Raw genomic sequence first — 27,210 nt, 5'->3', positions numbered from 1 at the left:
ATACAAAATATCATATTATAAAAAATCATTTTTGTACCAGGTAAATAAATATTTGAAAATAAAATTTTTTAGTAAAAAATTTCTTGCTTATAAAAAACAGAAGTATAGTATTCTCCAATTTAAAAATAAAATAGTAGTTAAATTTGAAAAAAACTATTTTTAATTTCACAGAATTTATTAAGTTTGTGCATTTAGTTAAAATGTCAGCTCTTAAAGGTTAGTTCTGTTGTCTTATATTGTTTACTAAAATGTTTTTCTCTTATTATTAAAAGTCTCTGAAGTGTATCACCAGTATTAACTCTTGTGCTGTTTTAATCAAAAAGTAATGACATTAAACTTTGTTAAGCTTAATTTACATGCTTATATGCAAAAGGGTTTTTGATCTACTCATTTTTCAACATACTTAATTTTGCTGTACTTTGTTTGTTTTTATTTCTAAAATGAAACATTAACATCATTGTTTTTGTGTTTTATCAGTGTTTTTTTGTAAAAAATTCTGGAATAAAATTACACTGTGATGATTTCTAGCTGTTTTTTATAAATTGTCATAATTTTTTGTCATATCAATAGATTTTTGTAATTTATTTTTTTATCAGCTTTGATTTTAAACACTGAAATTACCAAAAAATAAACAAACAAAAAAAAAAAGCTTGAATAAGTATTTTATCATAGACCATTTGTTTTAATAAATTGTTTTTAATTAATATTTGTTTGCAAATTTTATCTTTCTACCTATGTAAACATAGGTTATAAAAGTTAGTTTAAACATATAACATTTTAACTTATGGCAAATTAGTAAAAGAAAATCCTTTTAATTGTTTTACCAATATGGATTACTTAAAATTTAGTTATGGTTTTTAAAACAAATTAATTTTTTTTTCTCAAACAAGTTATTTCAATACATAATATACTTAGACTTAAGTGTGTTTGACATCATTGAAACAATATGTTACAAATACAAAAATACTTGAAAAGAATTAATAAAATAATTTTTAAGTTGTTAAGTAAACTGACAACCTGAATTAAGGCCATAGAGGGGGGGGTAAACCATGTTTTTTACAAGTTGATCTAATTTTATAGATTTTTTTCTAAGCTTCGAGATGCTTTTTATTGTTTAAAAAAATTCAAATTATTTTTTGAGGTATAACCAGTCAAAGTCGGGCCGCATAATAGGTTCTTTATGGGAAGGGAAAACTAAAACAGCAAAAAAAGACTAATTTATTTAAAATCTATCTTCTTCGATATTTTTCAAGCAATCTTCTTCAAACTTTCACAGTCTAATCTTTATACAATAACAAAAAACGTTACTTTGGAATTAAAAAAAATTTTTGTAAAAATATAATTTTTTTGAAAGAAAAACACTTTTTTTTTAATTTTTGTGATAAAATTTTTACTTTTTTAAATTATTAAAATTATAAAGTAACATTTTTTCCTTTTATTAGAAGGAATGTGTCCTGAAAATTTGAAGAAGATTGCTTGAAAATTGAAAGAGAGATTTTAGTGAATTTTAAAATTTTTGAGAAAAATGAACGCAAAAAATTTACGGTCTATACGTTTATATTGAAAATTTTTACAAAAAATTAAATATCTGAAAAGGTATTTTTGAATTCTATAAAAACTGGCTTGTAGTTTGTACTTATAGCTTTCATATAAAAGCCAAAGTTAATTTTTGTAAAAAAAAATGTTGGACCCCCCTATGGCCTTAATACTATGAAATTAGTTAACTTTTACCAAGACACTAGATTTTTTATCAAGTTTATAATATCCAATGTTTATCTTAAAATGTTTTTCACAAAGTCAATATTTAGTAAAACCTTATAATGTCTGAGCTGTCTTAAAAACTAATTTATCATGTTATTTTCTCTAAAAACTAAGCTTTCAGGATTTCCCAAAATAGCTTTCATAATTGTATATTTGGTAGAAATTTAAAAAATAATCACCCTCTTTATTTGATATAACTAGATAAATGCCCATTTATTTTTTCATTTGTTTGCCCTCTAACTAGCTTTTTCCTTCTGACTGATAACTGAAATCACCCAAAAGAGAGCACTTCTTAAAATACATTTCTTTAATTTAACCTAAAGATATAATTTGCTTCTTAGTCATTTTAATCAGAAAAAATCATCAATAAATTGATACTACTAATGCAACACAAAACTAGCACTTGATGTTAATACAGTTAAGATGTACCTATATTATTTACTATGCCTACAAACATATTGACTTATTAATAATTAAAAGAATACAATAATAGATAAAAAAAGTATAAAAAGTGTCAAAATATAGTAAAAAAATGTTTAACAAACTTTTACTACTTATAATAAGTTTTTTATTTTCCTGCTGTCATTAGAAGCTTTTATTTTTTTGAGTTTAATCACACTTGACTACTCAGTTTCATGTGTCATAAACATGAATAATTTACAATTCATTCAAGAATAATTCTTTTGTACTACACAAATGCTTATAAATAAGCTTAACTTATATTTCCAACCTGTTTCTAAAATCTGTTATTTGTTTAGTATTGTATATTGAAAACTTGTCAAAATATACGAAACTTAAATAAACTTTGTTAGCACTCTCCAATTGTATATAAACCATAGTATATATATATATATATTTATATATATATATATATATATATATATATATACTATGTAATCAGAGTACTAGTGTAAATCAGAGTTGCCAAACATTCAAGCTATTCCAGCCAACTCAAGCCAGTTTGAACTTTTTTGAAAAACTCAGGTTAACTTAGATTTTATTTTGATATTTTTTACAATTACAAAATTTTTTTTCTATGTACATTTTTTTTATACAACAATTGGACTTTTATTAAGGCCCTTTTCTTTTTGTTTTTTATTTATTTAAGTTATAATCTCTTGTTTCCAAATAAATGGCTGTATCATTTTTTATAAAAATTGGTAAACTTGGCTAACCTGGTTTAACTCTGGCATTTTTTTTTTTGCTTCAAAAAGTCACAATTCTAATAAATATTGTCATTGATTACATCATGTAACAACTTAAATATAACAAATCTAAAATGCGGTTGTTGAATTCAACTATTATAAGAACAACATTTTATCATTATACAAATAAGAATACAAGTCTAAAATCAAAAATTGCTAGTATTTTAAAACGCTTGTAAAGTTTTACTACATTGTAAACAACTTTTTTATTACTGTTAAATGTATCTCCAAATCAAAAAAAAAGCTCTTGTAAAAATCAAGTATAGTGTAAAAAACATTTATGTAACATATATACTAATTGAAACACAATAGTAAATTACTATTTTTATTGTTTCATTACAACAATTGTAAAGTTCAACCACAGTATGGACAACACTTTTATTACTATAAAACATATCTACAAAATTAAAATTAATATTTCTTATCACAGCGCTTGTGAAGTTCAACTACAGTGCTGACAACAGCGACGAACTGAACTTGCAAGTTGGAGACGAAATAACTGAAGTTGGATTTGTTGAACCAGGATGGTGCCAGGGAAATTTGAATGGAAAAGTTGGAATGTTCCCTGATAATTTTGTTGAAGTTGGTTTATTTATTTATTTGTTTCTGAATACATACCATAGAATAGTAACTTTTTAATAACTTAAGATGGCATGTCCACTGATATCTTTGTTTGTTTACTTTTTAAAATGTTTTTTTATGTTTTGGTTATTTTAGTCACTTAATTAGAAACTTTGTATCAAACTTATAGTTCCCTGATAATTTTGTTGAAATTTGTTTTCTGTTTAAATTTTTATGTATTTTTACTAATCACATTTGATAAAGATTTTTGATTTTTTTTTTGCAAAGTTATAAAAATGTGTTCTAAGGATTTTTTAATTTTCCACTGTTTGTTTTCAGAAAGAAACTAAAAATAAGTTTTTTGTTTATAAAAATTTTACATTATAATTTTTACAATAGATATTTCTAAATATTTTAAATAAAGTTTCCTAAAAATTTATTTTGAAAAAATAGGGGGAACAATTTTTAGTGATTATTTTTTTTATTTACTTTCTGTATTCTCAACAAAAATATATTTTACTTTGTGACTAAACAGCTGTATCTCAAAAAATAGTTTGAATATCAAAGGTCTGTAAAAAACATATTATAGCTTAGTTTTTTTTTTATAACTTAATTTCAAGTTATGAAAAAAATATTTTATATAAATTTTTTATTTACAAACTACAAAAAAGGAATGTTAAAAACTAATTTAAAGCAGTTATAATTGTGACAATTTGTTCAATTGTGTAAAAACATTAACAAAGTTGGTTTATACACAAATAAATAAACTAATCAATTTTTATTTATTTACAGCTCATTACAGTTGACGATGATTCAACTAAAAAAGGTTAGCTTCTGCTGTTTGTGGTTTTGTGGTTTATAAATAGTTTTACTTAATAACAATAAAGTGTTTTAGTTTTTTGTTTAACAAAAAAAAGTTAACATTTTTTTTCCTGACAAGATATTATGGTTTAAGATGAGAAATACCTCACTGATGCAATTCAAATTTTGATTGTAAGAAAGCTTTAATTTTAAAACTTAAATGTATAAAAAAAATTAAAAGTTTAATAGTAGAAAATTGATACACTTTGATGACAAAATTTGTTTTTTTAAATAAAATTAAGGTTAAATACAGTTTAATTTACAAAAAGTTTCATTGCAAGATTGAATCTGTAAAATAAATTTTTATACGAGTTTTTTCAAACAAACATGTTTGTTTTTAAAGTTTCCTTAATCTGAAAATGTTTAAATATTGTCTGTATAACAGTTTTTAAAATAAAGTTCTAATTATTTACAGAAGTAATAAGGACAGTACGAGTTACATTTGATTATGACCCAAGCATTGCTGATGAACTAAAACTAACTGTTGGTGATATCATTGATGTTTACAAAGATGTGAGTTGGAATTTGTTTATAGATTTTATATTAGCAGAAAATAAATTTTGATAATTCTTAATGAATTTTAATGTTGGTGATATCGTTGATGTTTACAAAGATGTTATTTATTTTATTTATAACATTAAAAACAACAACAAAATTTAGTGTTCCTCATTGCATTTTATCAACATTGTTTATAGTTTTATATGCTAAAATTTATATTTACTTCTACTAATGTTTTATCTAAAGGTTGTTAAAAAATAAGTTCCAAATACTAAGAAATTATTGTTAAAATATTTTTTTTTTAGAAAAGTGTGTATCACATACTTTTTTGCTCTAATGGTTTAAATGATTAATTTTTAAAGACTTTTAGGTAAAAGTTTTATAATGTTCAAAAGTTTAAGAAATAGTTTATAACGTTTGAATAAAATGTATGTTTTTCTTGTTTTTGTTTGAAGTTTAAAGTATCTTTATTCAAAATATGTACGTATTGCTCTATAAAGTAAAGAAATAGGAGAAACATTGTAATTAAAATCTGGATATTTGTTGATGACACAAAAGGCTGGCTTTTTAGGCATTAAAAGTTTTTTATTTTACTTTTATGGTAAGCTTGTTATAAAAACAACTTTCTCTATTTAAAATATTTTTAAGAAAGCAACTCTTACACAAAATAATCCACAAATACATTTAATTTATTAAAAGTAAATTTACTTATCTCATATTATTTTTTACCAGTCTTTTTACTGTAAGCAAAATAAAATAAATTTTTTAATACTCCATGTTTTAAGTTATTACTTTTTCTATAATGACTAAACTGTTTCTTAAACTTAGAAAAATACTTACATTTTGAAATAAATTATATTAAGTTCTCACCAAGTATTTTAATTATTTTTATCTGCATGTGAAAATTGCACAAGTCTTTTTACATTCCTGAGAATTTCTCGTTTATTTTAATTAGTTCAAGTACATATCTTAATTAGATAGCTTGTCACAGTCGACTAACTTCACAGCAAACTTATGTATAGTGAAAGCTGTTTGTTTTGATATTTTTTAATTGATTCTTTTTATATAGTTTTTTTAACTACTTTAATTAAAAGTTTTTAGTTTTTTTACTAAAACAAAACTTACTTATAAACAAAAGTTTAATCTAACTTTAATATAGGAATAAATACGTTTGTAGAAATATTTTTATAAAACATGTTTTTTATAAGTATTAGATAGAATTGTACACTTATAAAAATAAAGAAAAAACATGAACTCTTTTGTGTTTGAATATAAGCTATGCCTTTTTTTCGCACAAACAATTCAAGTTTAAAATATTAATATTAATGTACTTATGCACATAATTTATTTATCAATCAACTCATCTGTATAAGTTGCTGCATTATTTTTGTTTACTAGAAAAAAAAAGCAATACAAAAGTTAGTTTACAAGTTAGTAAAATATTAAAGAAGCTATTTGAAATATTCAAAAAGTGTAGTTGATATGAATTTTTTACTTTGTCTCAAAAAACAAAGTTGACATTATAAAAAGAAAATTTCACTACAAAAACTAGCTTCTTATTTGAAATAGTTCAATATAAATAAAATGTAAAATATATGTGGATTAATATTTTGTTCAGTAGTTTAATTAGAAATGTTTCTTATGCACCAAAAAACATCTGATCACTTGAAAATCAACAGTTCATACAACTAAATTTCGTCCAAAAATATATCAAGTTCTAAAAGAAAATAATAAAATTATATTAAGTTAAACAAAAAAATAATTTAGGAGGAAGAAGGTTGGGCAAGGGGAAGTTTGAACGGAAAAGTAGGGGCTTTCCCTACAAATTTCACTGAAACCATGGCAACCAGCACACCACCGCCCAAACCCACCAGCCCCAAACCCCAGGCTGCCATGACTACCGACAACAACAACTCCGCTTCGAAGAAGGTTGGAACTTTTTTTCAGTGATTTTTTTTCACTAAGTTAATGGACTTACTGATCTATTTAAAATTCTAAAAAAAAACAATGTTGTAAGTGTGATAAAAAACAATTATAGTGTTTGATATTTTTCTTTTGTAGTATTGTATTATAGTGTGTAAAAAGTATATATTTATAAGTTGTGATAAGCTACAAAAGTTTTAATTTGTGTGTTAAAACTAAAATATTAATTAATTTTAATTGTTCAATGTTGTAACATACTGTGAAAAAAGTATAATTAATTTTTTTTCAGAAATATAAATGTTGTTTGTACAAACAGTTAGGCAATAAGTCGTAAGTAAACAATTGATTAATAGCTACTTTTGTGCTATTTTTTGTCAATTCTTATTGTTTAATAGCCACTTCAAAACCACACTTCAAATTTTAAGTAGTCAGCTTAAATAAAATACTTACTTAAAAAAAAAATGAGTGACTTATTTTTCTATAATGTAGTATGAGGTCATTATTCGGCAAGAATTGTTATTTGGCTAAAATAATATTTGTTTCTTTTTTTTTCTAGCTACTTCAGTATAAAGCCACAAACTTAATAAGACACACGAGTTGTATACTTTATGCGTAAGTATTCAATAATTTTTAATATCCAGGTTTTAGTAGTTTTAAGCAGTGGACCAAAATTAGTGTATACAGCACAATAAATTGCACAAAAGCTGTTTTACTATATACATTTTTGTGTTTAAAAAGTATGTGTTTGTTAGGTATTTGTTTTATTTTTTCGTGTGCATCATTTATTTTAGAATTTTTTTATTGAGATTTGTATACAAGTTATAATTTTTTAAACGTCAATAAAAGTAAATATTCTGAAAATAGTAAATACTAAATAGTGCTTAGTGTGCACAATTTTTTTTGAAGTCAATTTTTTAAATATGAAAAAAATATATTAGTTTCCACCCTAGAGCCTCAAAAAAAAAACGTTACAATATCAATTTGCTCTTAATTTTCACAAAATTGTCGCAAATTCCCAAACACTTAAAAAACAAGAGAACATCTTGCGAATTTCCAAAAAAAAATTCTCAATTATTCTCTACACTGCGGCGTTGTTACACAAACAAAAACTTTTCCTCAATACAATTGTTTGTCAAACGACAAAGTATTGCCTCAAATTGTCAGTCAGTTAGTATTTTCCTACAAGAAGTTGTTGCTACAATACTTTTTAAATGAGGTTTGTTGTAATAAGTTTGAAAATATTATAGGATTACTTTATTATATAAAGTTGTTATTACAAATCAATTTGAAATTTTAAGAAATGGAATGCTAATTTTTAGCTTAGCTAATTATAATGTTGAAAGAAAACTCTTTAGTTGAGGTTTGTTTTAATTTTTGACTGGAAAATAAAAGGATTAAAATGTAACGAAAACTTTTTAAATTTAGAGGAAAGATTAGCTAATTTTAGCATAGTGTTTGGATTTAGTTTGTTTTGTTTTAGATAATTAAAAGTTTATTATATGTTGTAAAAAAAAACATTATTTTCCTACAAGAATTCGTTGCTTCGATAATTTTTAAAAGAGATTTGTTTTAATTTTTAAGACTGGATTACTTTGTTGTATAAAACTGTTGTTTTAAAACGTTTTTATTCAAAGGAAAGACTTGCTTCTTTTTAGCTTAGGATTTTTGTTTTTAATGTTTTGTATCTGTTTTTGTTAGATAATAGAAAGTTTGTTTCCCAGGAAAAGTTGTTAAAGCTCATTGATTTCAATTATTTACCCAAATAAAAAAAAAATGGAAAGATAAGTTCATCCATGGTATATTACAAGCAGTTGTCACAAAAAGTTTTTAAAATAAGTTTGCTTTCATTTTAATTGGAAATTAAAGGATTACTTTGTTATATAGAGTTATAGTTATAAAACTTATTAAAATTTCTATTAAAAATATGCTTAATTTAGCAAAATTTATTTTTTTTTAGTTTTATTGTTTTGTAGTTTTTTAAAATTAATTTAATAGAGAATCAAAAGATTTATATATTTATTAAAGTTTTGTATTATTTAGCTACCGAACTAGATTTTCCTAGATAAATAAAAATCTGGCTAAATTATTATTTTTTTATACAATTATATAGAACTTTATTTTTTTTATAAGTTTAATAATTTATATTTTAAAACAGATGAACTTTAAACATAAATTAGTCAGTTTAAAAAGTTTAGAAAAGATTATCACTAGCATTTTTGTTTAACACTAATCAGTTGAACTTGATATAAATAAAATGTAAGTGTAATTTAATAATTTGTTTTACAACAGATGAACTTTAAACATAAGTTGGTCAGTTTGAAAAAATTAAAAGAATATATCACTAGCTATTTCGTTTAACACTAATCAGTTGAACTTGATATAAATAAAATGTAAGTGTAATTTTTTTCTAAAAAGTTGTCACTTATTTTATGAAAAGACAAATGTTAAGAATGTATATTTCATATCTAGAATATGAATATATAACACATATGAAAATGAATAAAAAATCAACGGATGTAACTATTTTCCTGTATTAGTTTTTTCTTTATAATTTTCAAAATTTTAACAGATACATTTTTTTAGTTTTCGCATTTATTTTGCCTAAATATTAAAACAACCATTTGAAAATATAAAAATAAATTTAAGATAAGAATTCTGTAACGGATATAGTTTTTTTCCAACATTAATTTAATTTTAAGGTTAGGTTAAAACTATTTGTTTTCATATTATTTATATTGTTTACTACTTAATATTACAAACAAATGAAAGGTATGCGAGGTGTTTGAATATTGTATTCATACTATTATACATACTTATATATTTTTTATTCAGATGAAAGGCATGGGAGGTGTTGGTCTTGGCAATATTTTTGGTGAAGGACCAATACAGCTGAAGACCACTGATTTCGGAAAAAGCATCAAGAAGAAAGATGAGGTTAAATTAAAAAGATATAAAAAATTTTTGTGAAAATTAATTGCTTTTTGTTTGCTATAGTAAAAAAAAGTAATAAAATGACCAAAACAACACAAAGTTTAACACTATTTGTAAATTTAAAATAATTAAAAATGACAAGGTTGTTTTAGTGGTGTAAGTAAAATTTTGTTTTGTTTTAAATTTTGTCTTAGATTCTGTTTGACTTTAAATCAAGTAAAGGCTATCATTTTTTTAAACAATAAAATTTTAAAAGGTTAAAACTTAAAAAATACTTAACTAAAAAAAAAAAATTAGACAATATAAGACTGTTGAAGCTGTAAATTTTTATTAAAAAAATATGTTCAGTTTACTTTGTGTTATTATTTCAAGTTTTAAAACGTTAAACAAAATCTCAATTTTTTTTTTTAAATTTTTTGTTGATGTCACTGTTTATTCAGTTGCCAGAAGTGACTGTATCAACACAAAATTATTTTTTATCTGATCTAATGCTTTTGTTCGGAATATCTGTTTTTTTTTTTGTACAATGCTTTGCTTTGATAATTTCAGTTCGTGGTTCCTTTTATCAAATTTTTAAAATGTGAAATGTTTTATTAGAATAGTTTTAAGTCAATTGAAGAACACTTAGTTTTATTTTAATTGAGAAATTAAAATAAAATTCTCAAAAACTTGTTATAAAAAATTAACATTTAACTTTTTAATTTAAGCTGTTGTTAGATGCAGTAATATTGTTGTATAAAATTTGATATTGTATTACTAGTTTCTAAATTACATTATATAAATATAAAATTATTGGTTATATCATATTTTTATGTTTTTTTTAACTAAAACTTCAGCAAATACTAATTATTTTTGAGTACTTTTTTTTAGCTCTTTTTAAGTGAGTTGAAATAATAGCATAAATATTTTTGTGCTACGTAAACAAAGTTTTTTAAGATCTTGTCTATCTAAACAAAAAATTATATATATATATATATACTTTGTAAAATATCAATAAAAAATGTAACTTGAATGAATTCAGAACAAAGTACATAGATACACCCATTTAATATTAGTTTTCTGTTTTTGATTAATTTTGTTTAAGTTGAGTTTGTTTTTGTAAAATATGTCAAGTTTAAAATAATTTTGCTCGCAATTTTATTTTCAATCTTGGAAATTGTAAACAAAGCGAAGCATTGAAGTCAATATACGTCATTGTAAGTCGTACTATGATGTACGTGTTATAACAATCTACTTTGTAAAACTTTAAACAATATAGTTAGCAAGTTTTATGCTATAACAATATACTGTGAAAACTTTGAACAATCTATTTTTAAAGTTTTATGTTATAACAATCTATTTTGAAACTTTCTAAACCATCTTCTTTGAAAGTTTTATGTTATAACAATCTACTTTAAAAATATTTAAAACAATCTAGTTTAAAATTTTTACGTTATAACAATCTAAAATGTTTATAACAATCTACTTTGAATTTTTTTAAAACAACATACTTTGTAATTTTTATGCTTTAACAACCTACTTAAAAGTTTTAAATTTAAACTGTCTATTTTTAAATTCTTATGTTATAACAATCTCAGTTTAAAATTTTTCAAAACAATCTACTTTAAAAGTTTTATGTTATAACAATCTACAAAATTTTATAATACAACAATCTCACTTTGAAATATTTATGTTAAACAATCTACTTTTAAAGTTTTGTGGTACAGCAATCTACAAAGTTTTATAATACAACAATCTCACTTTGAAATATTTATGTTAAACAATCTACTTTTAAAGTTTTGTGGTACAGCAATCTACAAAGTTTTATAATACAACAATTTCACTTTGAAATATTTATGTTAAACAATCCACTTTGAAAGTTTTGTGGTACAAAAATCTACAAAGTTTTCTAATAAAACAATATACTTTTAGTTATATATAGCTATAACAACCTGCTTTGTAGAGTTTTAAAGCAATGTACTTTGAAAAATTTATATAATCTACTTGGTAAAGTTTTATGTTATAACAATCTACTTTAAAAGTTTTAATGTTAATATATTACTATGCTTCCTATTTAGTTGGTTGGTATTTCGGTATACTTGAGCTTTTATTGCTTTTTTAATGATCGTCGTAAAATTAATGTTTTAAGTTTATTGCATAATAAATCACATAAATGCACAAATTATTAAAGCTTAAGATTAAAAGAAAAGTAACCTTTTTAAGATGCAATATAAATATACAATTTTTACTAACTTTATTGTGTTCTAGTCATAAAAAAAAATATTTTTTGTATTTGATGCATAACTCAAGTTTTATAATTTTATATTCTTTTTGTTTAACTTTTTTTAAAAAAAGATATTGATGACAACTAATTTACGAGTTTTGAAAAGTCTTTGTTAAAAACTATGTTTTAAAAATAAGTGAATTTCAAACATTTACCATTTTAGTATATTGTGTATTTTTAATTAAATGGATGATTGTTACAATAAGCAGAAAGTACATTCATAGTTTAATTCTTTTACAGTTTTGAAATGTTACTTAATGTGTTGAAATTTATTGTTTCGGATAATTTAGTTATTAATTTTTGCAGTTATGATACTATACAATTATGTAACTTTTTAGGGGAATAACTTTGTCATAGCTTGAATAAACGCTCTTTTTAGAGTTTTAATTCAATTTATAAAATCAATCATTTCATCAGAATGAAAACAAGAAGCGTAGGAGCTCATCAAAAAGTGCGACCAGTGTCAATCCAGTTGAAGAGAAAAAAATTGAAGTTAAAGAAGACAAACCAAGTATGTTTATTTGTTAGAAATTCTGAGCAGGATTATTTTTAGTTTTAAAAATAAACATGATAAAAAAGTTTTTTTTTTGTAAAAGTAAAGATTCTAGCACTTCAAAAAAAGAACAAAAAAAATCAAGTATATTTAGACTAATTTTTTTAATTTATATCTATTTGTTTATATTTCTTAAAATTATTCTGATCAAAGTTGTCTTAGTACAGTTGAGTTTGCTTTCAAGTTATAACTTTTTTCAAACAATAAAAAAAAAACGTTTTACTTTTAATTCTTGTAATTACAAAGCAACGTAGCCGTACGAGGCACTTAATAAACATGTTTAGATATAATTTTTTTTTAATTTGAAAATATTATCGTTATTTCTACAGAACCTTTAATAAGTAAATTATTCAGAACCTGAACGTTATGAGGCAACGTGGCCGTACGAGGCACAGAACGCTGATGAGCTGACACTCAAGAAGGGGGACATCGTTTTCGTTGACAACAAGGATTCGGCAGATAGCGGTTGGTGGGAAGGATACATTGTACACGACGATGGGAGGTGAAATATGTTTGTATATATTTGTAGTTGTATGAGTTATTTATTGTATGGGTTGTTTATTGTATGGGATTTTGTTGATAAAAAAGATTCAGTTCATTCAGGATGGTAGGAAGGGCTTTGTTTTTTTATGGGGTGTATTAAAAACTACATTTGTTACTGTTAGTGATAAATACCGATAAACTAAAGTCTTCCATTACTAGGTGTATTTCTTAAATGAAAAAATAAAGATGCAAATTCTTGTTATAAATTTATACTTTTTTGTCTGGTTGTACACAAGAATGGCAGAGTTTTTGTGTTGAATAAGAGATATTGTATGAGGATGCAATGTACGACTATAAGTTTCTAGTATTTTATGAGATTGTTTTATTGTATAGTTGTGGACATTTTCAACAGTTAGTTGTGAACTATTCATTCGCTTTAACTAACATTTTTGCATACTTGAAAAAATAGAACTTCCTTAATGATTTTAATTTATTGAAAAGTTTCTGCTCACTCAAATCACTTAGAATTATTTGAAGTTTTTCTAAGTAAAAATCTAGCTATGTCGGACTAAAGCTAAGACTGTTTTATTTTATACAACTTGAACTAAAACTGTTAACCATGTTAGAACTCTTTTACTTTTTGTTTTATACTCTCTCTGTATTTTAAAGCAATAAAATTTAATTTTCATTTAAGTTTCAAAGTAGTTTAGACAGGTTAATTTTTACTTAACCTTGACTCATCAAGTAAGTTTTTGGTGTCTCGGCTAGTATGTTTGCTTCAAAAAGAGTGGTAACCCTGTATATAACTGTATCTGTAAGGACACAAAAGTTTAAAACAAACATCTAAGTAATACTTACATTTTAAAAATAAACAATCAACTTAAATATTTGTACCAGATTAGTTGTTTTACCTACTTTCTGTTATAGCCAAATTTATTAATAGTTTACTATTGTCAGTAGTGTCTTCAAACTAGAATGTAAAATCTCTTCTAGATAATGTGGTGTGGTACTAACTGTTTAAATTTAAACTAATTAGTTTTATTACTTGAAGAAAAAGCTAATTACAAATACAATGCAAGCAGTAGTTTATGAATTTGTACTAGTTTTGGTAATAATGCCATGTGTAAATCACTAAAAATTCAAAATAACTGTTTAGTACATAAACGCTGCTTTTGTAACTTTTCAAAACTAAAAATTAAGCTTATTTGATAATAAAAATATTTAAACATTATAACTATCTGTTGATAATCTGATACAGTTTTGTATAGAATTTAAAATTAAGCTTATTTATCAAGAAAAATATTCAAATACTGATTTAATTATAGTATTTTATATAAATTTACATTTGTTATGTTTTCCACAGCATCGAATCTGGAGTGTTTCCTGACAATTTTGTCAAACTAGCTCCCGAAGAAGTTAAGGTTTGTTTTGAACAAAAATTGTCATTATACTTCATAGTTTATATAAACACAAGTATGTTTTTTAAATATTGTAAGTTCTACATGTCAAACTTTGAATTACTTTTTACGATTTACACAACCTTTTTAAAATATATGCGTATTTCATTACTTATTCTTATATATATTTTATAAATTTTTTTGTAATATTTACAGAAAGAAAAACCTATGTCACCAATTGAATCCAAAGTTAAGTCAAAAAGTAAGTTTATACTTGATATTTTTAAACTTTTAACACTCTGAAAAGTGTAATAAAAAAATGTAGTTAAAATTGACTTACTATACCATAGTTAGATCATAAAATAATAAAATATTGAATCACATGTAGGTATTTTATGTTAAACAAAAATACGTGCAGTTTAACTTTTTTTAAAAGAAGTAACAGAAGCTAAAGTTGTTTTCTATAAAACAATTGCAATGTTTGAATATACTACTGCGTACACATTTTGAAATTTTGTAGAAACAAATCTGTTTAAAATGCTTTTAACAAAATTTTTTTGGTTTTTAGTTTTCATGAACTCAAAAAAGTTGTTTGAATTTTAACACATTTGATTCACACTTAAAAAAAGTTCTTAACAAAAATTCAAATAAATCTAACAATAAATAAAAGTTGTATAACAATAAAAACATTAAACAACAGTAAAAAAAAACATTTTAAAATAAAATTCTTTTAGTGGTTTTTTCAAAAAAAACATTCTTTATTATTTAAAAAACATTTGTGATTCACATTAAAATTCCAAAAAAATAGTTAAAGCAATATAAGTGTAAAAGGTCGTATAACAATAAAAATATTAAAGTATAAAACTTCAAATAAACATCTATGAGTAAGCAACTTGACCAATACAAGACTCCAGGACCATAATATGTGATAATATCATTTTTATTAACAAAGTTTTAGTTAGTTTAAGTATTTTTAGATGTTTCTGTAGAAGTTTAACTTCTATTTTTAATTTTTTAACCTTTTTTATGTGTGACTTACATGATAAATCACATAGTTCAAATATAGCAATAAAAACATAAAAGGTCGTATAACAATAAAGTTATAAAACATTAAATAAACATGTTTAAAATAACAACTTGATAAAGACGCCAGAAATATCTTGTGGTATCATCATGTTGCTTTAAATATTTTAAGTTAGCTTTAGTGTTTTAGTTTTACTGTGAAAGCTAATTATATTTATAATGTGTTTTTATTTATGATTCACATAAAAACTTCAAGTAAACTAAACAGTTCAATAAAAGCATAAGTGTTGTATAAGAACTCAAATATAAAGCAAACAACTTAAATAAGCAAACTTACAAAATAAACAACTTATTATAAGTCGCCAGACACTACTTATCATATGACAATATCATCTTGTTAAACTCTTAAGTGCTCGTATATAAGTAGCTGATGGTGTATACAAATTTCAATTGCAGTATTGTAATTTTCGTAAAATACGATAGCTTTAAATATAAGATTTTGAGTGGTTTTAATTCAAAAATCAGAAATATATATTATAGTATAACATTAACTACAAGTATATCTTATCTATATCGTTTACAACTTTTTAATTGTATTTATTCAAACATATGCATTTGTTATTAGTTAATTTTAATTTTATTTAAATGCCATGGTAATGATTCAAATATTTTTTATTAGTTTTGGGCTTTATTTTAACTAGAAAAGTTATGTATTTTTAAATAGTGCATTACGTGTTTCATAATTTCAATTTGTGTTTACTTAAAGTAACAACCGAAAGTTCTAATATATATTCTTTCTAATCAAAACAACTAATTCTTGTATAATGTGTACTGTTTTAGTATAATTAGTTCAAATATTACTTACATGTTCGATAATGTATTTGTTTTATGTTTTAATCTAATAAACATGGTTGATTGTCATTTAACTTACTAATGTTTCAATTACATATATTAACTTAAATATGTAAAAATTAATGTTTTGTTCTAGTTTTATTTGTTTACTTAAAAGTAGTTAAAATGTATTTTAGTTTAGTTTTAACTTTTTATTTAGCTTCCAACAATATAACTTATGAAGTTTAAATCAAATTTGTATCAATAATGTTATATGAAATAAACTGTAAATTGGTAGTTATTTTTTTGGTTGAAAATTAACTTAAGACACTGAAGAAGTTTAAAAAACAAAATAAAATTCAAAAATTATTTTCAACATTTTTGTATCTATAGCCCAGATAACAACTAAGTTGAAAAAGTTTGCATTGTGAACTTTTTTACATTAAATTGGGTAATTTTACAATTAGAGAAGCTTTAAGATAGTGTTATATGAAATCTATGGTAATGTTTAGAAACGTAATAATAATTATTTTTAACAGCACTAGATAGTAGTAAGAAAGTGATGCAGCCAACAGGATTGTCTCAGCAATCTTCTACTAAAAGACAAGCTCCTAAGGTTAGTAACAACATGTATATTATTACCAGCATGTTTCAATCTAAAATTGTTTTGGAAGTTTATTTAACAATCAACATAATAAATTATGCGCAACATGTTTTAAGTATTACCTTTTAACTATGATCAAAATTTTAAAGAACTTTTTCCAATAGACGCACTATTCTTTCCTTAAAAGTTTATAATTCCTTGTAAAACAAGTGTGTTTATTGGCAGAAGGCTAAAATATACAAATTAAATACTTAAAATGTATTTTTGTTTTAATACGTTTGCATGAATTTTTTGATTTTTTTTATGTTCAAACACTTGAGGTACTAATTAAATAGTTACTTGTTGTCATGGTCACCAAACATTTAAGGTGCCCTTTAGCTACACCTTTTTTTAATTTTAACTTAAGACCCATAAAAAGATGTGCCAACGGATGCACTTTTTTATCTTAAATTTTTTAAATCTGGAAAAATAAGTGCGTTCATCGGCAGAAAGCTGTAAAACTTATACAAATTTTTTTGTTGGAAACCATTTTGCATGCAAGTTGTATAAATTTTTTGTTGTTTTATTATTGAATGTGATTAATTTTTTTGTTGATTCAAGGTACCTCGACCACCCTCGCAAAGCAGCAAACCTTCAATGGATTTTGATGATGGTGAAAGCAGTAAGAGTGAGGAAGAATCTGAAGTTGAGGAAGGTTTCTATTTTTAGTAAATTTAAATACTAAACACAGAACAATTTAAAACTGTATCTTTGAAAATTTATAACAAAAACCAAGTCGTTTAGTTATTTAAAAAAAATCATTAGTATACATTTATTTAGTGTTTTAAAGGTAACAATAAAGTCAAAGTATATTAAGAAAGCAAAGTATTACTCAAATCAATATTCTTTTACTAAGCTTTTTTTTTATTTACGTTTTATTTCGTTATTAGTTCATATACATTTTTTCTGTATTTTTACCACTTCATAAATTTCTCCGCGGTTTTATATACATGATGAATATTTAATGACAAGTAATTGCATTTTTACAACGAGCATACACATATATAGCTTTTTTTGACTAAGTACATTGAAGTAATAAATATTTAGGTTGAAAAAAAAAATTAAATTAAAGTTAAAAATTAAAAATCAGTAGTCACTTTGAATTGTTTTTCCAACTAATATACTCCGTTATTTCTCCACGAAATTAATTAATAACTTTATAAAATGAGTTGAATATTTTTTCTGACCATTAATTTATTGTTAAATTATTAAAGAAACAACATTATTACATTTGTTTCTTAATATATCATTCTATTATTACATTCAAAGAAGAACCAGTAGTCGAAGAGAAGGAGAAACTGAAAGTGTACAAGCGAACGGCCGGTCCTAGAAACAGGAAGAAACCCACCACTAACAACAGAAGAAGCATGGTAAATTTTGTTGGGTGTTTTGCATGCTTTGATTGTTTGTTTTATTTAGTTGAAGTTTATTAAGTTGATGTTTATTTAATACTAACTGTTGTTTAGTTTTCAATTCAAGTCGGTATTTACACAAAATACCTCAATATTTCGATCTGTCGTTTAATTAATAAAAATTTCTGCGTACCGTCATTTTTTATGTGTATGATGCTAAAGTACTGTTGTTAGTGTAGTTTACTTTAAATAATTTTATTTTTCAATTGATAGTTACTAAATTATAATATAAAACATGTCTACAGATCTATATTATGTTTTTTAAGTAAAAGTATAATAGTAGTTTTTGATTATACTTTTATGATTATTTGTTTCATTAAGTAAGCTGGTTTACAATAGAGACAGTATTTGTTTAAGCTGGTGATCTAAAAGTTTGAGTATTTTATTAGATCTCTAGTGTTAATATGACATATACTTTATTTAATAATGTTTAAGGTTCAATAACTTGTGAGAAAAAAAGTTTTATTCTGTATGAGGATTCATTTAAATCATAAAAAATAAAATAAAAGAATTATAATTAGTTTTCAGAGGTAGATTTTGTATACTAATATTGTTAATTTATTATCAAACAGCAAAAACTTATTGTATTTCAACTGTTTATAATTTGTAAAAATCAGCTAATATGATCATAAAAGTATTATTAGCATTACTGAAAATTAGTGACCACGACAAAAAGTTAAACAAGAAAAGTAATAAAGTAACTTACTTTTGAAACTTTTAGCTAAGATCTTTTTATTTATTTTTTTTTCATTAAACATTATAGTTTTATTTTTTCCTTTAATTTTGCAATTTTTTAAAACTAGATCATTATACACGAGCTTTTTAGTCAAACAAATGGAATTGTACTTTTTAGACTTTAGTGGATCACCAGAGCAACAACTATAAGAGTAAAAATAAACAGTAAAAATTGTATGAACCAGTCTGGCGTATAATTTTGACTCATATCTTTTAAATAGTTATTGGTTATTAAGTAAAATAATTATAAAACTTACAACATACTGTTTGTTTGTAATTTTTTTTTTAGTTTGATTTCTTTACTTGAAGGCTAAACATTTTTAGGCTGTAAACTTTGCCGTTTTAGTTTTAAAACTTAACTGAATGGTTTCAACCTGTAAGAAATAGTAAACCCCCTACGGCCTTAAATGCCAACAATGTTTAATATATATATATATTCATTTATAAAAAAAGTAACCAAACTAATTCACAGGCGATCCTTGCGGATGAAAAAGTGGAGAAGCAACTGGAAACCCCGCCGGCAAGCGACAAGATTGATGAAGTCACTGAACCGGAACATCCCGCCCCAACACCCGTCGCCAAACCCCAGATGGGTTTCAGGCTTCCCATGCCCGTGTTGCCCGGCAACAAGGGTCAGGTAGGGGTTTGTTATTTGTTGCAGTAAAGTTAAAAATTTCAGTCTGAACGAAAAAGTTGTCTAAAAATTAAATTTATTTAAAAACATTTTTTATCTTATATGCTAAGAAAAAAACGTGGTAGGTGTAGATTTTTTTGAGGAATAAAATTTTATAGAAAATAATTAAATTTTTGTATTTATGTAGAAACAATTTATTTAAATAAAACAGTCAAGCGAACGAGATAGCACCAGCGAGAAGCCTGCTTGGATGAAGAACCTGAAAAACAGGAAGTCTGAAAAGAGACCTGAATCCATGATATCCCTAACAACCAACAACCTTCCGGGTGGTAACCATGGTGACGCGGACGAACCACCCAAACCTTCCTGGTTGACCAACCTGAAGAAAAAGAAGGAAACTGTGAAGATACCCCAACAAAAATCCCCTTCAGTGAAAAAAGAAGAAGTCGTGAAACCCAGTGACTTGGTTGAGAAGGTTTTTTTAAACGTTTTATTAAAATATTTTGTTGTTAAACTTACTTGGATCTTGTACCGGCTTATCACACACTCAGACCATTTGTAACTTTTTATAAAACTCAGGTTGGCTCAGGATTAGTCTTAGATGTTAGGCTAGTTTTTTATCATTTCAAATCATCATTTTCTATAGAGTCATTTTTTAAGTCCTTTTGTTCTTATTTTGTTGTTTTAGGTATTTAAGCTTTATTTACAATACTTTTTTTTCATCTTTTGATATGATTCTACTTTTTCAATTTTTACCCTTATACATGTTTTTAAATTATTTTGAATTATGTATTGACCAAAACATTATTAAATTGCCTTACAACCAAGATAGGGTTTCTCAAACTTATTTTAAAAATCGCCCACTTTGGGAAACCTCGAACTAAATGCATCTGCATTATATTTATATCATAAGTGATATTTTTTGGCAGTAAATATGGAAACATTCAACTAATTTACATTTAAAACTAGCTTTTGTTAAATATGTATACTTAAAACTGTTTTCGATTTAATCGCAAAACATGTTTTTATAGTTATATTTCAAATGTACCGTTTTTTTAGATTCATTTGTGCTTATAAAACAAGTCAAGTGAACTTACAAAGTGAAAAAAACTTTTGCTTATAGTCATACAATCATACGCATAATATATTTGTACAACCTGGTAATAAGCCAAAAACTTTTTGTATGAAATTTTCGAAAACTTTCGTAATTGCTTTTAAAAGAAATAATAAATATAACTTGGACATTTTCCAAGTTTTTTTATGTATTTCAAGCAATATTTAAAAATAAACTTTAAATTTAAGTCTGCAAAGGTTAACAAATACAATATTTAAATAAAATTTGTGTTTTCAATTTGCACGTTGTTACATTTAATGATTTATTAAATTCAAATTTACTTAGTTTCTCCCTGTATATGAATTAATTAGAGTTTTAATTAATTTTTGTGGTTTAGTTTTAAATAGTTTACACTTTTCTAATAATGATTAGTTTTATGATTTATATAATTAAGCCTAAACGTAAAAATAAAATGTCCAACTTAATGCTATTAAAAACACGATTTCAACTTTTTTCTTATTTCGATAAAATGCATGATATGACTAAGATTGCTGCAAATAAATAATAAGGTAACAAAGTATAAAAAACCCTTAAAGTCAAAATAAAAGTATAAAGTTTTAGTCGTTTTCTTAACATAAAAAATTTGTTTTAAAAGTTTTATTAAACATTTTATTAAAAAATGTTAAAAATTTTTTTTTTATCAAGTTGTAATATTTTTGTATAGAATATATGAAAGCTCTATATATATAACCAAACGAATTTCTTTTTTGAAAATGTTAATTATGAGGAGTTGTTTGTACCTCAAAGTTTCTTTGAATAAATCAACAATTATGTTTAATCCAAGCAAGAATGTGGACTGTTGAGTTATTCAAGTGAACATTGAGAACTTGTTGTTATAAGCTTAACTCATAATTTGAAAACACTTAATGTTGCCTTTTTAACCTCATAAACTAAACACAAAAATAATTTGCTTTTATTAGAAAATTTAATATTTTGTGTCACTTTAAACTTGTTATTATTAGATACTTTCTAAATTGTGGCGTTGTTGCCTTTTTAACCTTAAAAGCAATAAAAAAAGGTTTGTTTATATTTTAGTATGTGTAGAACACTCTAAACTTGTTTTTATTAGATACTTACTAAAATATGTTGAGTGTTGCTATTTTAGTTGAGAAACTTTTCTTTTATTTTTATGTTTTGAAAGGTGTTCAACAATTTAAACTCTATATTTGGTAATGATGTCATTTTCATAAAAGTTTTATAACCTGCTTGAAGTTTTCTCATAGACTTTGTTTGTTTTACAAAAATTGTTTTAATTTTAACTTACTTTTTGTTTCTGTGAATATAATTATTTTGTACACTTTTACAAATGTTTTCAAATTATTGCATTAGAGACTTACTTAATTTTATTTTTGAAAATTATTAGCTAAACTAATCTAAAGGTTAAAATATGAAAAAAAATATGTTTACTAAGTTAAAAGTTTAAAAACTTTTTTAAAATAACCAAACTAATTTAATTAAATCTTACGAGCTTTTAAGTATTTCTATTTTGCTTTAAAACTAGATTCTTATACTAACTTACACTTTATATTACTATTTAAAACCGTTTGAATATTTTTAAACATTTAAGTTGGTCCTAAATAAAATACAACCTAAGCAAATATTTAATTTTATTAGTTATAAAAAGTTTTTTTCGAAATTTGCAAAATATTTTGCCAATACTTTTTATTTTGAGGTTTTTAATAATCTCAAAAAATAAGTGCTACCCACTTGCACAGAACTATAACTTAGCTGACTTATCATTTTTTAATTTAATTTTTATTTATTATTATTTTGCTGATCTTGCAATTTCACACAGAAACCCGAGGTGACGTCACCAGCAAGCCTTGTTACGTCACAAGAACCGAAGAAAGCTGAGTTGAAAACAACGAATGAAGGCAGCAAGAAAAAGTCGCAAGCAAACACGCTGCCACTGAATGTAAGTTTTGTACATTAAGTTTAATAATATTTTATAAATTTTACTAACCTCAAGCATAGTTTGTAATGTGTGGCACATCGAGTTTAGATTTTATGATTTGTTTTATTGTACACTTGGCTGATTGACATTGATAGAAATAATGTTCACTTCTTGGATGTATGTTTTTCACAAAACGACTGAAAAAAGTACTTTATACAGACTAACTTCGAAGTGGGACTTTTTTTTTGATTAAAAAAAAAGTATTTTATACAGTTCAATTTGAAGTGGGACTTCATATATATTATTTTATACAATACAAGTGTCTTTGTGTGCCAACTTATAACCTGAAATTTTAAGATGTTTTGCCTGTACTTATAAATTTTAAAATCAATTATATATGTTATCTTCGGTTAATTTTTAATAAATCCTTTGAGATGCACAAGTTTGTTTTATATTTTATGATAAAAATTTAGTCGAGTTAAAAAGTCAAGGCTACCTTGTTGTTTAAAAAAAAGGAAATTAAACAAATGCAGTATTTGATAGAAAAAAATTAAGTCTGGTATAAGTAAATATTTCTACAGTCGAGGCTTTCTGACTTTGGGGGAAGCACCCGCAAATCGTCACCCGCGGTAAATATTGGCGGGAAACCGAAACCCCCTCCCACCACTCAGAAACCCGTCAAAGTTGGGAAAGCCCCCTCAACCAAAACTTTGGAGGAGGTATCCGGTGAGCTGAAGAGTTTGAAAGATCTCGTCACCAAAATGCAACTCGAATTCAAGTTAGTTTAAATTATGTTTGTATTAATTTGTATTATTATTTAGGTCAGGGTTTCAGTGAGAATTTCACCCCTTTTGGGTCCGATTTTGGCTCTCAGATGCAGCAGTTAGTAAAAGACCTAAACAATCAATGCATAAGTAACTGCTTGAAGGATAGATATACAACAAATATTGGTATATTTTTGCCTAAGGGGTAAATATGCAATTGAGTTTAGGAAACCATTATTTAGACCAATTACTTGTAACAAAAAGAATTATTTTAGCCACTTTGGTAAACCGTTGATTTTGTATGATAAATTAGTTATGCATGAATGACTTTTGACCAGTATTAGGTCATTTTATACTTTTAAATAATCTTGATATAGATTCTTGCTGTGTAAAACACACCTATTTTTGAATTGTATTGGCAGTAAACAGAAATTAAATAAAAAAAAAATTTTAGTTTTGTATTCTTTAAATGGGTGGTTTATTTTTTGAGTTTTAGATAAAACAAAATATAAAGGGACATACGTTTCTTCTTGAGACCATAGCATGAATTACAAATTTATAATGATTGACAAAAAAAAAAAAAGTTCTTCAAGACTTACCTACTAATATATATAGTAAATTAAATACAACTTTGTTTAATTTAAGTGTGTAGTGAAATTTTAAACTTTGTAACATAACATTTTTTATCTACCTTGCATTTTTCAACAATATAAGTAGTGCTTAAAGTTTTATATATATTTTGTAGATGTTAACAATAGTCAAAAGTGTCAAACTTTCATATAGGCTTTTAAAGTATTAAATACATTTATTTTTATCAAACTACTTTAAACATCACGCGCAAAAACAAAACTGTTGTAAAAAGCTAAATAAAGTTCTTTAAATTAGCCAGTAATTTCACGTGAATAAACAAATTAGCTTTGTTTGTTTCAAGTTTTTCATAAAAGTCTGTAATGAGAATTATCAAATAAATAAAAAGTCTGTTTATTAAGAGAGATAATGGAAATATATGTTTACTTTGTAAGGTAAGTACTGCGCACTAAAAATAAATACACAACTTACCTTTTATGGTGAACATTTTATTTACTCAACAAATTAAAATGAGAATATTTCAAAATATATTTACGACAACCTTTTAAACTGTACAACTTTTCCTTATACTTTATTATGTTTATGTTGTAGAGCCCGAACCGTTATATATTTTTTTTTCCTTTTCTTAATTTTAATGTGAGTGATAACTAAACATGAAGTTTTTGTTATTGATTAGGTATGTACTGTATATATATTTTTAATGTCCTAACACTAATAACTTTATTCAGGCAAACAACTCAAAGATTGAGCTCCGAATTGGAAACTGAAAGAAGAGAAAGAATTTCTTTGCAAGTAAGTTTTATATAAGATGTAAAAGCAAAAAATTAAACCTGTTTAGTTTTTTAATCTAAGTCTTTTTTTTAATCTTTTTAAGTCTTAAAATATGTTTAAAAAATATTTAAAAAGGCTTAAAAACCTATCGTTATTAGTAGTATTGCTGAACTGTTGAAGTAAAACTTCTTAATTGATAACAGTTTTTTTTAAGTTTTACTACTGTTATAATACATGCATTGTTTTACAAGTTATTTATTAGCATATAAGTCTAATTACCAGTTAGGATTTATATTTATTGTTAGTTAAAGATAGTAAAAATTATATTTTACAACATATCCCACATGACTTAGATCATAGAGGTTCAGTTCGTCTAATTTGTCCTGTTTTCCTTCTAATTTTATAAAAAATTCAAATTGTACTTATAAACTGTAATGATGTTTTATGATGAAATATTTTTTCAAATTATCGTTATTATTTGTATTTCAGGCGGAATTGAGGAGATTGCAACAAAACTAACAAGTTTAACGCTCTACTGGATTTTCACTCTGTGGCGTCTTCTAATGGTTAAAATTCACTAAAGAACAAGTTTTCTTGTGACCCGTCGATTTATTGAATTTGCTAAAAGATTTAACTTTTGATTAAACTCACAACTATATTATTGTGTTATTTGATCAAAAGAAAAAATGGTTTTAAATTATAATATATCGTTTATCTATATTCGGTTCTCTATATTTTGATTCTTACTTAAAAGACTTTGACAGTTATAAGCTAAACAATAAATTTGACTATATTGGGTATTTTTTGTGTCAAATCAACTTTAAAATTTAGTTATCTACACTTTAAAGATATAGTTCAGCTAAATAAGGAAACTTAGTTATTTTATAGTATAAATAAGCAGTTTAAACTTAAGTAGTAAAACAAATAAAGTTGAGTTATTCACAAGTTTATGTCTCTTTTGTTTGTATTTAATTTTTCTGGCAGCGCTATATTTTATTTATTTAAAACATTTCTTTAAATTAAAACACGACTGATATTTTTTTTAAATTGCCATGCTTAATATTTTCTTTTTAGTATCAATTTAAACTTACTTGATGACAATCTAATTACTTAAATAGGTAAATAAAAAACATAATGATAAAGTCGACGGGTTACTATTTTATTCTTATTATTTTTTTCGCCTTGGTAAATAATACTTGTCCTAGTTTTTAAAAAGCCTTAAATTTGCTAATTGTGAAAATGTATGTTAAAATTTTAGTACAAATTTATTGTTGCATATTTTCTGTTTTTACTTGAACTAACAAATTTTATAGTTTTAAAGGTTTTAAACTATCTTATAAATTTTGAATACTTTATTTTAAAACTAGTTGCAGTTTAACTTTTTATGCTTTTAAATTTAATACCACATAGGTATTATAAGTTTATTATTAAAAAAAAATAATTGAAATATTTTCTATATGATGTTTTATGAAGCATTTTGTGAACATTTTCTGTTTGGATGTTTTCTAAGATTAAAAAAAATACTGTATTATACATATATGTATTCTTATATTGATATGAAAGTTATAATTTTACATTATTAAAGTTATATATTTTTTAATTGAAAGCGTTTTAAGTATAACATTTAAGTTTAGTTTCTATCTTACTTCTCTTTTATGAAATATTATGAATTTTGACAATTTTTAGTAACAAAATTATTTTGTAGAATACGGACAAAATAATCTTTTAAAAATATTGTTTAATGTTTACTCATTTTTTACAAATTTATAAGTAATAAATTTCCAAATATTTCTTTACTTTACTGATTTTATAGAACTAGTTTTTTCTAGATGAGATTTCCAAAATAATTATTTATTTAATTTTAAAGGCAAATTAATTAAAAATCGTCCACAATTAAAATAAGTATTTCGCTGCTTGTAGCCCAAAATCCTTTTTTACCAAATTAAATAATATCAAGTGCTCTCTTTTTAATTGTTTTATGATGTATAATTTTGTAATAAACTGAATTTTATTTTTCATAAATGTGTTTTTATATTATTTACATTTTTTTAATATCAAAAAAAAAATAAAAAACCTTAATGATTTTTTTTGTAAAGTAAGATTAAAAGTAGTCTATTTATAATTTATTAAAAAAATTGAATTATCTTCCATTAAAGGCTCTAGTGTAAAAGCATTGAAATAATATTAAAACGTTTTATGACTTTCCAGTTATTTATAATTACCTGTAAAGTTTAAATTTTAATTTATGTTAAGTTTGAAAATAGTTTTTAGTAATAGTTTAGAATTTTAAATATCTTTATATTAATAAATATATTAAAACTGTTATTTTATATCGGAATAAATTTTTATGATTTAAACTAAAAGC

General features: G+C 24.0%; 1 protein-coding gene across 2 annotated transcripts; it reads left to right on the top strand.

Moving 5' to 3' along the window:
- Positions 1 to 176: 176 nt before the first annotated feature.
- Positions 177 to 26,310, top strand: LOC145840375 (uncharacterized). Of its 2 annotated transcripts, none has more exons than XM_082947621.1 (19): positions 177 to 216; positions 3,397 to 3,548; positions 4,320 to 4,353; positions 4,804 to 4,901; positions 6,654 to 6,815; positions 9,642 to 9,743; positions 12,421 to 12,514; positions 12,911 to 13,058; positions 14,403 to 14,460; positions 14,653 to 14,698; positions 16,830 to 16,906; positions 17,495 to 17,588; positions 18,206 to 18,303; positions 19,553 to 19,717; positions 19,926 to 20,189; positions 22,624 to 22,743; positions 23,304 to 23,500; positions 24,803 to 24,866; positions 25,335 to 26,310. In XM_082947621.1, the coding sequence occupies exons 1-19, from the start codon at positions 201 to 203 to the stop codon at positions 25,362 to 25,364; spliced, it is 2,019 nt and encodes a 672-aa protein (XP_082803747.1). In that variant the 5' UTR covers positions 177 to 200; the 3' UTR covers positions 25,365 to 26,310. The 2 variants fall into 2 exon arrangements, with proteins under 2 accessions (XP_082803747.1, XP_082803746.1); XM_082947620.1 differs by having other exon boundaries at positions 18,203 to 18,303; positions 25,335 to 26,309.
- Positions 26,311 to 27,210: the final 900 nt, after the last annotated feature.

Source organism: Thalia democratica, chromosome 7 (genome assembly GCF_965202585.1).
Source record: "Thalia democratica chromosome 7, ktThaDemo2.hap1.1, whole genome shotgun sequence".
Taxonomy (NCBI): Eukaryota; Metazoa; Chordata; class Thaliacea; order Salpida; family Salpidae; genus Thalia; species Thalia democratica.
The sequence above is the reverse complement of the archived record's forward strand: the minus strand, read 5'-3'. Positions and strand labels throughout refer to the sequence as shown.

Excerpts from the sequence above, each read along its gene's own strand:
- LOC145840375 (XM_082947620.1), top strand. Across the intron at positions 14,461-14,652 it reads TAGCTCCCGAAGAAGTTAAG|AAAGAAAAACCTATGTCACC; the intron begins GTTTGTTTTGAA and ends TAATATTTACAG. Across the intron at positions 19,718-19,925 it reads TGCCCGGCAACAAGGGTCAG|TCAAGCGAACGAGATAGCAC; the intron begins GTAGGGGTTTGT and ends TAAATAAAACAG.